Raw genomic sequence first — 11,739 nt, 5'->3', positions numbered from 1 at the left:
TAGCAACGAAAATAATTTTATGGTTGGGGGTCACCACAACATGAGGAACTGTATTAAGGGGTCGCGGCATTAGGAAGGTTGAGAACCGCTGCTCTAAAGCACCAGTTCTATAATGTTTGTGCCTCTGGCTCGGCTTCTCGATTTCCCATATAACCTCATATCTCAGTGTTGTATAGAACTGTCTTCTCCAAATTAGCAAGAATAAATGCAAAAGCGCCATCACTCAACTAATTATAGCAAACAGTGACTATTTTTTTCTAACTGCCTTACCTAGAAACTCAGTATTCTCAGAGTTCTTAGCAAATTATCAAACACTTACATTTGTAACAAACATTTAATTTTATGGTTTGCATGGCACCCTCATGTTGATGCTCTGCTCAAAGACTATAATTTTAGTGCTTGCGCTTCAATGATTATACATAAAACGGCAACTTGCTCTTTCCAACATGATGCATTTAATTTAGTTTATCTAAAATTAAGTTCCAGCTAGATTACTGATAATGGTATTTTAATGGTAAATTTATGAAGCATTTGCTTAATTGCATAATTCTATCCATATGACAATGACTGGGGCAGGGATCTGCACATGGTTTAGAGGGAATCATGGGAAGGTGTGGAATTAATAGAAAGAAAGGCTGTCTTTTTTTTTTCCTTTGGCTCAGTGCGAGCCTGGGAAGATGCAGGCCTACCTTTTGCTGTTAGCAGTAATCCTGCCACCAACCACAGCCCAACATCAAAGATAACTTGAAGAAGAGAGCTGAATTCTAATGTCAGTGTGAGCACCTGTATCAGCCTCTACCTGAGGCAACTCTACACCTGGCCTTGCACATAAGTGAGCCTAAGATGCTTTTTCATGTTCAAGTCCATGACTTAGATTGATGTGACCTGGAAACCAAAAAGACCAAACTGACTCATTCTTGCAAAATGAACAAGATAGGAAGGAAGCTACAGACAGGACAAATATTAGCCACTCTGTTTTTATTTGGTGTTCAACACACTTTGCTTCCCAGAGAGAAAACATACAGTCTGAGGTATCTCATTTTAATAAGTCCCCTGCTTCTGGCTTCACATCCTGAATTTCTATGCCCATTAATCAAGGTTTGGTACCGTCACATAGTGGTTAAAATGTTTCCCTGAGATCATTGAGGCTGTGCCACAGAATATCTTGCCCTACCAAAATTCAGGAGAAAACATGGGAAACCAGAAGTCTTTTGGTGGTGGAAGAGGCAGACAACGTAGGTAGAATTCCTGAGGAAAAAGTGTAGAGTCAACCAGACCACTAATTAGAATTTCCCTGGCTGCGGACTATTATCTCTTCAACATCTCCAAACATTCTAGAAGGGAAATTCATCTTATTGCATATAATAATGAAAGACACTTTATCATAGCGCTGTGCGCAAAGCATCTCGGCTTCTGCTGACTACCAGAGCCATCCTGAGGCCTCAGCTTCCAGTAAAATGCAGAGCTGATGAGGTATGGACAGTCTTTTCCCAGTGGCATACAGGAAAGAGAAAAACCCAGACATGGATGATAAGCCAAAAATGGTTATCACATGATGGACTCAGTCAGGCCTACAGTGTTTTTCAAAGTGGTTTGAAATCAAAACAGCTTCTGATCCTCCACAAGTGGGAATGAGCAGAGACTTACTGGATTATCACCTCAACTCCCAGCCAAATCAAGCCACAAAGCTTAAGGCAAATGGACATCAACACAGCTTTCCAGTCTGGGTGCACTGAGAGGCAAGTCGGAAGGGAACGCAACTTCTAGCAGCCCCTCCTGAGTTGCAAGAAATCCCATTGTGGGCTGGAGCCAGCTAGGTGGGATGGGTCATTCTTGCATTTTGTTGTCACTCTTCCACCCACCCATCCCCCTAAAAAAATGGCACAATGGAATGTCTGTGTTCCCTAAGGAGGGCTTCCCTTTTGAAAAACAAACAAACAGAAGTTTCCCTAATCTGTCGCCTATTCAATAGTGGAAGAAAGCAGCCGGTTCTGGGGTGGAGAAAGGGGGAGAGGAAGCCGGGGCGTCACACACACACTCAGGGCTGCCACGCTGGAGAGCGTGCCACCTCTGAACACGGGAAACTGAAAGGAAAGCTGAGAACTCGTGGGTTGTGGCACTTGCGGAGACGTCGTTCCACGGACACCAGGTTTCCAGTCGCCTTTCTTAGGTTTTCTTGAGGAAGGTCTGACAGGCTTTTGCCATGTCTTTCAGGAAGTTAGGAACTCCATTCTGCAAAGCAAAGGAGACTGTCACTTCTATGTCCTCACAGTAGCCACGCCTGATCCTTTGGGATGTGACTGTGGGAAACAGAGATGGCTTGTGGAGTAAGAAAAGACAGTAGGGCCGTGGGCTGGATTTCAAAAGAATGGTGCCACTGGTAATGACAAAGGCTAAGATCCAGGGCGTGGGTGACATTAGATGACAGAGGCCACTGGTGCAGGGCATTGCCTGTATTTTGGCTTTTACTGGTAGAAAGTTAAGACATTCCTGAGATACCGTTTTTTTGAAAAGAAAGAAAAAACACAGGAGATGGGATTGGGCTGGGTTGTTTATTTCTTCCAAAGAAATGAGAAATAGGACTTGTTCTACAGAATTAGAAAATGCTAAGAATTTGGGGGCAAGACGTTGGATATGTCATTATTAACTTAATGTTGAGCATTGTGCAAAACTTTCCCCAAACATTGGCTTATTTACTCCCACTCTGTGAGGTAGGGAATATCTATCTCCATTTTTAAAATGGAAAAAACTCAGTGGCTTCCATAGATGACATAGTCAAAGCAGGGCCAGGATTCAAATTCGCAATGGGTTTGACCCAAAGCCTATGTGCATTTTCACTCTCCCAGGGAGTTTCAGCCAGGAAGTAGAACCGGCACAAAGCAGGCTGAGTACCCCCCATGAAGCCAGGCTCCTAGGCAGTCTCTAATGATTTGGGCAACCACTGTAGTTCCCTTTCCTTACCGAACAGCAAAACAAAACAACAATAACAAAACTAGAGGCTTTCCCCAGGCTTGGAGATGTCTGTCTCGGAAGCCAGGTCAGCCTGTCTTATAAGTAGATACAGGGCCCAGAGGCACCATTGTTCCTGCAAGGAGCCGGCTATTGTCCGGAGGTTCCAGAGAATGAGCCTGGCGGGGTCTCAGGGCACTGGCAGGGAGGGGCTGGCATTCCAGCTAAGGAGCCTTTTGTCTTTTGTCCCAGCCTCGTCCTGGGTATTGGCAACCCCAGTCCTAACCGTGGTCACTCAACCAAGCTGCTTCATAAAAGAGCCTCATTAGGCTTGAGACAGCGTGTCTCTTCAGCCTGACAGCCCCATGGGCTAAGTCAACATTTGTCAAACACACTTGCCCCTCCTGCCTCCAGGGATCTCACCTTGGCAGCCCAGTTAATGAGCCAGGACGGAATTTGGCCACCCGGGTTATCGAAGTAATACATGAAAACTAGAGGGGGAAAAGAAAGAACAATTCAGAAAGGAGAAAACATGTTAGAAACGTACAGCAACAAGCCCTGCAAACCTTCCACCTTCAGACTCAGACCCAGGAAATGAGGGGAGAGGTAATATGTAACTCAGGTGGACTTCTTATCTCTACCCTCTTTCAGGATATGGATATGTAAACATTTCTGACAACATAGCCACAGGTACATTTTGCTGCTATTTATTAAACATCTGACAAGTACTAGACACTTGGATATAGTCTCTCATTTAATTATTTATCTCATTCATGATCCTAACAATCCTAAGGAGTTGGTGACATTAAACCCCAGTTTATAAATGATAAAATGGAGACTCAGAAAAGTTAGTTGATATGTCAAAGTGACAGATCTAACAAGCATCAGAACTACGGTCCAAGATTGTGGGAGCTGTGTCCCCGAGATAGTCCTGCAGTTCTTCCCCGGCCCCCAGACCTGGTGGCGGATGAGCCAGGTACATACATATCCACAGCACCAGCCTGAAGTCATTTCTAAAGCCTTCTGGTTCATTTTGATGTTCAAACTTCATCTGGACAAGGCATGCGTCAGTAGAGGATGGAGTGAGATTTAAACGTCCATTTTGCACTCCTGCCAATGTGAGGCGAATTGCGTCTCTCCCCAGGCGTTCCTCCCAGGTTGTTTTGCACCCCGGTCCATTCCCCGACCTCAGGGAACAAGCTGCGTGTTTCCGTGCCTCGCAAGCAGCACGACCTTCACGTGGGCGGCCCTGGCCAGAGCCCCAGCATGAGCCCGGGCTTTACCTTTGCTGCCCTTCTTGCCATCGCTCTCGATCGCCAGGCTCTGCTTGTACCCGTTCACCCGGATCACGCCTGGCCTCTCGGCAAACTGCGGCACGGAGGCGCTCCGGGCCAGGACCACATGGATCTTCCGTCCTTCCACGTCCAGCTCTCGCCGCTGCCGGATGTAGACATACTGCACCGCCAGTCAAGGCACGACGTCAACGCCAGCGTTTCAGATGGGCGGGAGGAAAGCCCCACAGCCTGAAGCAAGGGAGGGGATGCTGTTCCCCCCACCCGCATTTCCTCCTCGTACTTCAGTGACCTGCCTTGTCTCCCTGTGTGCGCTGCAAGACTGTGCCTCATACCACCTGGCATGCTCATTCCAGAGCGCGCATTACCCACCCGTGAATGATGCCTTGCTGCTTCTAATTATGTGGGGAAACCAGTCTTCCTTTCTCTAAGAAGCCACCGGAAGATATCAGAGGATCGACCACCTATTACCGTGTTTCCCCCAAAATAAGACCTAACTGGAAAATAAACCCTAGCATGATTTCTCAGGATGCTCGTAATAGAAGCCCTACCCCAAACATAAGCCGCAGTTAAGATGGTCAGCCAGACATGACTGTTTGAATAAATGTAGATTTTTGTACATGAATAAATGAATAAATGTAGATTGTTGGAGCAAAACTTAATATAAGACCCGTTCTTATTTTCGGGGAAACATGGTAGTTGTGTGATCCTGGGTTAGTTACTCAATTTTTCTGAGACTCAGTTTCCCTATGTAGGAAAAGGGAGTAACATAGTCCAGCAGACACGCTTGGAGGGGGCATTAGAGAAAGACTGACGCTGAATGAGTACTCGATAAACAATGGGGTCATTCCACTTTGTCTTGCCCCCCTCCAAAACTCTAATTACTGACCTCTACACCCAGAGGACGGTCGAGCAATGTCACTTCCAACTGGCGATCACAAGAAGACACGTGAATACCTGAATATTTAGTAGGCAGAGGTCCTCTCTAGGTTACCTCTGGTTCACCAAGAATAACAAAGCCATGTCATCTCAGTAAACACAGAACAACCACTATGTCTATATAGAGGCACTATTCATGGAAGATAATCCTAATACACAATCAGTCACCACCTACTGAGCCCTCACCATGAAATAAGCATGACGTGCTTTACTTACAGCATCAGTTTTGATCCTGACAAAATCCCTGTGAGTTCAGTATAAGTATCCCCATCTTAAAGCTGTCAAAGTTACATCAGAGAGGTAAAGAAACTTGCCCAAGTTCCCATAGCCCAACTGAAGTTATAAAACCTGGATTTGAACCCAGATCTGACTTTGAAACCTAGTTAGACTTTCATAGCTGGACAGGGCTCAACTCTTTGTACATTACATTTTCAAATGACAGGATTTTAGGTCTAATACGAGAAGGCATGAAAAGCCTAAGACAATAAAAACCATCATTCTAAGGTGAACACAATTACACTTATTATAACAGCAACAACCACAGCCCCGTGCCCCCGCAGAGTCTCGACAGCGCCCATGGTCGTCCCACCCCTCACTCAGGCGCTTTGCAGGACTGTCTTCCCCCGACTGTCTAAGTAATGAGGAGTGGAGCTTTTAAAGTTTTAGGGAAGAAATGATACTGCTCTGGTTCTGGTTTTCCTCTCCCCCATACTGTCCCACTCTCTCCCACAACTTACTCAGCCCATGTGATAGACATCACCTGACACTCCACTGAGGAAAAATTCACTTGATATAGTGATTAAAATCTGGCAGAGGTCTTCGAAGGATTGGAAGTCCCAGCGTGCCATATTACCTAGGAGAACCACCAGTTCACTGAGGCCCAGAGACGTGAAAGGTTTTTTCCTAGGTCACACAGCACAGCAGAAAATGGGCACACACTCAACTTGGGCCCTTTCCTCCAAAACTAATGTTCTTTACCACTGCACTTTTCTCTGTTCTCAGAAATGTAACAACCCTTATTGGAGAGACATATACGATATATAAATACCAAGAAACTCATTATGGGATTGTGTGGCATTGGAAAGCCAGTGAAATAGAAATTTAAGGAGCCCCAAGTGTCCACTCCTGAGAATACCTACCTAGCCATGTCCCTGTGAGGTCAGGGAGGAAGGATCAGGGCCTGGTCAAGATTATCATCGCTGCAGACAGCTGGACCTAGGTCCCAAACCTGCTGACTAGCTGTGTGAACCTGAGCCAAGTTGTGCACTGCTCTTTGCCTCAGTTGCCTTAACTGTGAAATGGGGATGATGGTGCCTACCTTGCACAGTTGTTGGCAGGATTAGAGAAAACTATATCAAATCTCAGGGATTAAGTGATTCACAAATTGTTAAAATACACACTATGTGTAAGGAAACTGTCTAGCAATATGTGGGAATTGTGCCAAGAAAGAAACCCTTATGGAGTTTACCATCTGGTTGGAGGCCAGAGGAGACACATATACTTAGACACAAAAACACATACAAACCATACACACAAAACACATCCACCTGCTCCTTCTCTTTCTAGAGAATAATTATTTAGGAACATACAGGCTTATAGAATCTTAGAGCTAAAAAAGACCCCAGCGATCACCTAATTCAGTGGTTCCCAAAATTTAGTTTTTAATTCACAAGACCCTTTGCTAAAAGGATCTTCCTTATATGGAAATTCATTGTGTAAGACACTCAGCTGTTGTGATTGAAGAGGGAAGTGAGGAATCAAAACATCACCTAACATCATCCTACACCCACCCTACTCTCCCAGGCTGGTCCGAAGCAGTCTTCTTAGAACCTAGGAGTGCCAGCGAAAACTCCCCACATTCCATTCAACTGCTTCTTATCATAAAAGAGGACATTGAGAAGAAGCATATACCCGGTGTCCAGAGCCAATCGTCAGTGAGGGATCTCTGTGGGGTCAATAAAATGGGAGGGGGGATGAGAGATCTGGAATTACGGGGACCTGAGATTCGGTCCCCAATCTTCCACTAACCACCTGTAAGGATGCCTCTGTCATTTTCCCTCTCTCTAGACTGAGGGAGTGTATTAAACACTCTTTAGAAACAGTGCTTCCCAGATCCCCAGTTCTGTGGCCCAAAAATTTCAAGCCCTAGAAAACTGTCTCAAGAAAGGATGAGCAGCCCTCCAATGACCACAATCACAGATGCTCCACATGGTCAGGCCCAGGAATCACACTCTGAGGTCTCCTAAAGCCACACAAGAGGCAGTAGCTCTAGGAGATTCTTGCAGTAGCTTCTGCAAGAATCAAAGACAGTGTTGTCCACACCTGTGGGACATACTACCACCGGGTCATGGCCACAGGAACAGCGGCACTTAGAAAGCTGAGGATCAGTGCACCTTGGGAAAGGATACATCTCTGTTGGACATAGGGAAAGGGTATTTCACTTCCCAGTAGACCACGGTCTTGCCGTCGCATTCTTTTTCATAGAGTTCTAAGGAGAACAAAAAAAGTTAATGCATCTGAAACTTCAATTAACAAGAAGCCTAGGTATGATGCCCTATAAGCCATGAACACATCAGGCATAGGATTCTAGGAAAAAATCAGGCACATTCATTACTACTGAAAGTTTGTTGGCTAGGGGCACGGTCTAGTAGATATAACAACACCGTAAAAATAAAAGAATCCAACAAAAACTTGTCCATGTCATAGCACAACCAAGATTCTCGACAGAATGCAATGAGACACAGGCATCCAAAAATAAATTTTCAGGTTTTAAAAATCACGGTGACCACCAGATGTCGCTAGAGTACCAATAGTTTTGCTTTTGAAACCTTTCTTCTCTCTAGGGTTTAGGACATTACAGGGAGCCCTGGACTGAGTCACTCCCATCTCATGTATTTAGCTGGGAAATGAAGGTTCCAGAGAGGGCAGTGTCCTTCCTGAACAGCCAGAAAGTGGCATAACTGTGGCTAAGCCTAAGTTTCTTGCTTCTCTCCCCTGTTTCTTTACACGACACCACAGCTACAGTGAGCACATTTCCTTAATATTCCATCAGGCTATTGTGTGCAAAAAGCAGCCATCTCTTGGAGGAAGGCAGCAAAGGAATTTCATAACATGTGCATCCTGTGACCCCATGCTGTACAGTGAGTTTCTACATAACCATTTAGAGAAGACGGCAAGCCAAGGCTGCTGAAGAAACCAAGGGAGTCCCTTGAGGAGATACTGATGGGGGAAATGTATTATTAATTCAGCTTTTGAAACAAAATGTATTAGAAGTAGACCATGGATGAAAGAGCTTGCCAGCCCATTGGGGCCACAAGGACTGAAGACAGCGTTGGAAGGGGAAGGAGTGAACGTGCTCAGCACTGACTCTCCTCTTGGACCGGCATCTCAATTCTCCTTCAGGGCATCACGCGCCCCCTCCTTCTCGACTGGGTGGTTTAAGCAGAACTGACCCAGCATCAGTTTCAGGACTGGGAAAGTGAGCAAGACATGGCCTGGGGTGGTGCATCTGGCCAGGGCCTTAGCTTGCCGCTCTAGCCGGGTTAGGCTGAAAGGCAGTTTAGTAAAGGCTCACAGGTAGCTCACAGAATATCCAGGAGCACCAGAATTAGGTTAGAACCAGAGAAGCCAATCTGCTGCTGCCCCTGGACCAGACACCGCAGCTTGCACTGCTTATGGCAGGTACCAAACATCAGAGGCTCTGCAACTCTTTTCCCTACAGTCAGAGGCTTAGCTGTGTCCGTCATGGGAAAATGAATTCTGCACACTGCCTGCTTCCTCCTGTTGCTGTTTCCCAAACTGAAGCCACATGTGCATGTCATGGGCAACTTCTACATCACATGACTGAACCACGGCTGCTAGGGAGACTGGGACAGAGAACGTCTGGTTTCGCCTCTGGTTTCGCCCTCGGATAGGTAAGTGTCATAATTCCCCCCCATATAGGAAGGGTATCTGAAAACACTAAAAGGCCCAAAACCATGACAAATGTCCACAGGAAATAAGCACATGGTCCATGCTAGGATGATGACAGCCAACCCTGGGACTCTGGCTGCCCCCAGTAGGAAACTGGAGTTTTTGTTCCTGTTCCTCTGAGGATATACACATGGTTAGAATAGAAGCCTGGATCTTCCGGTAGCCATCTTTTCCACGACACAGGAATCTGCCTAAGAACTAGGTCAACACAGAAGAAAACAGAGTCAAGAGATGGAGAAATTATTTAAGAATTGGATGCAGCCATCCTAGAAGCTGGAAACCCATGGCGTTTCCAATGCCATGAACCAATAAACTTTTTTCTTTTCTTACACTGGCATTTGTTAGTTTTTTGTTACTTGCAACCAAGAGTCCTCAGTACAGCAAGGGTCTTTCAGAGCTCATTTGCCCTTTGGCAACTCCGCGGTTCTATGCCACTGTGACTGAGATGGCAGAGGCCACTGTCATGATCCTCTACTCAATGCCTTTTATAACGCTCCATTACTTACAGAGTAAAATCTAAGAACTGCAGACTGTGGCCAGTCTAGGCCCTTGGGGATCTGAACCCTCTGCCCACCCTAGCTCCAGATTCTGTCCCAAGTGGCTCACAGTTTTGAACAAACCATGCTGTTTCATGCTTGCCTGACTTTCCTCATGCTGTTCCCTGGGCCTGGCATGCCCTTACACTACTCATCTCCTTAGCCCCTCACATAATGTGTTCTTGTTGTTTATAAAACTTGGATTCAACTTCCAAAACAAAGCTTGGGCACCGTCTCCTCCAAGAAGCCTTCCATGACACCTAGGGATACAGAATGACAATCAGCTTCCAGAGAGAACAAAATAGCCCTCAGAGCAAACTGGAGTGTAGATCTAAGAGTATGCAAGGAGCAAGTCCTAGGAACAGCAGACACATTTCGGCCCAGCCCTTAAGACTTTTATACCCAGATTAAAAATGAAACATCATGTAGAAAATAAATCCGTTGCTGTATACTGGCTAGAATAAATAACAATAGATTCTACTTTCCAACTGTTTTTTTTTTTTTAAATAGCAGATGTTACTCACCTTTCACATATTGGTCCCACTGTTTTCTGTAGCTTAAGTCCATATAGACGTCCGCGAGTAGAGCCGGCGGGCAGTCCTCCAGAACCCCAAACACTTTATACTCATAAAGTCCAGTCTGCTGTAAAGACAGAACAGGCAGAAACAACCTGTTGATTCCAAGTTGAGAAACAGCGGGGTGACAGAGCATATGAAAAACAGCTGAGGATGGTGTGCGTGCAACACCATTGACTGAGGACCTCCCTGTGGTCTTGGTGACACAATGGTGGAAAAGCAGACGAGGCGCCTGCTCTCATGGGCCTTAAATTCGGCTAGAGACATTGGTAGTGATAGCTATAAACAGTACCCAGTAAGGGCCAGCCGAGTGGTTCAGTTGGTTAAGGGCTCCCTCAAGAGTGTGAGCTCTGAGCAACAGGGTCACCAAGTTTGATTCCCGGCCTGAGCTGAGCTGCCACTGAGCTGCCAACAGGTTGCAGGATGGCTCAGCTAAAAACAAAAAAACAGTATCCAGTAATTTAAATAGGCCACAGGAAGGGTTATGTGATAATGGTGCCTGATTTGGTGGAGGGGTGTTCTATATAGTCAGGTGATCAGGAGAGGCCTCTAGGATGGGGTAACATTTATCAGAACATCTTGTTCTAAATATAAGAAGGAACCATTCATGGGAGGGTGAGGAAAGTAAAGTCCATTCCTAGTAGAGGAAGGCCCTCAGGTTGATGGATTGGCATGCTCAAAGAAAAAAAAATCAGGGGGTTTGGAGAACTGTGGATGGGGGAGAGGGGCAGGAGCTGAGGTCAGAGAGGTAGTGGGGGCTGGGCCCCGAAGGCATTCGTAAACCAGGGTAAGGGTTAAATATTTTGTTCTAACTGCTATGGAAAACCAATGAATGACTTTAAACCGGGGATAACTTTAAACGGGGCATAACTTAAAAAGGATGATTCTTGCAGCTTGACAGAAAGTAGATCATAAGGGAACAGGGAGGTGGTTTAGAAGACTGGTACAGTGGTCCAGATAAGAGATGGCAGTGATTTGAACAGAGGCTACATGAGTGAAGGAGAAAAGTCAGTGATTTAGGGATATGTTTTGGAAGTAATGTCAATAGGAATTGCTGAAAGATTGGCTGTGGGGAAAGAGAAAGCAAAGAATTGAGGATGACTCTTAGGACCTTTGCTTGAACAACCAGAAAAATGGGTTAGAAAAAACTTGGGGAAGAGATGATTTGTGGGCTGTGGGGTAATCAAGAGTTTTACTTTTGAGTTTGAGATGCTTATTAAACATCCCAGTGGGGGTGTCCTATAGCCAGCTAGCACTCAGGGGACAGGTTACTATTTTAGATACCCATGGGACATAACGAAACCCAATATATTGTTTTATCAATCCCAAGACAGAATTTTTCAGCAACTGCTTCTTTTTTATATAAAGGACTTGTTGTATAAAGGACTGGAAAGGGGGAAGAAACACCATTTCCAGATCATATTAGCCCCTTTTATTCAGAAAAAAAAAAGGCCATTTCTAGATTCCAAAGTACAA

General features: G+C 45.5%; 1 protein-coding gene across 1 annotated transcript; it reads right to left on the bottom strand.

The window, feature by feature from the left end:
* Positions 1 to 961: 961 nt before the first annotated feature.
* Positions 962 to 10,346, bottom strand: PCTP (phosphatidylcholine transfer protein). Its single transcript, XM_019636581.1, has 5 exons — positions 10,213 to 10,346; positions 7,589 to 7,668; positions 4,233 to 4,404; positions 3,373 to 3,440; positions 962 to 2,232 (listed from the first exon to the last, which is right to left on the bottom strand). Exons 1-5 carry the CDS (start codon positions 10,253 to 10,255, stop codon positions 2,167 to 2,169), a joined length of 429 nt encoding a protein of 142 aa, XP_019492126.1. The 5' UTR covers positions 10,256 to 10,346; the 3' UTR covers positions 962 to 2,166.
* Positions 10,347 to 11,739: the final 1,393 nt, after the last annotated feature.

Source organism: Hipposideros armiger, unplaced genomic scaffold (genome assembly GCF_001890085.2).
Source record: "Hipposideros armiger isolate ML-2016 unplaced genomic scaffold, ASM189008v1 scaffold_29, whole genome shotgun sequence".
NCBI classification, from domain to species: domain Eukaryota; kingdom Metazoa; phylum Chordata; class Mammalia; order Chiroptera; family Hipposideridae; genus Hipposideros; species Hipposideros armiger.
This window is presented reverse-complemented; position numbering and strand designations above follow the sequence as displayed.

Coding starts and splice junctions, on each gene's coding strand:
- PCTP (XM_019636581.1), bottom strand. CDS start 10,255: ATGGACTTAAGCTACAGAAAACAGTGGGACCAATATGTGAAAG. Junction 7,669..10,212: donor GTGGGACCAATATGTGAAAG/GTGAGTAACATC, acceptor TGTTCTCCTTAG/AACTCTATGAAAAAGAATGC. Junction 3,441..4,232: donor TGGCAAGAAGGGCAGCAAAG/GTAAAGCCCGGG, acceptor TTCCCCCTCTAG/TTTTCATGTATTACTTCGAT.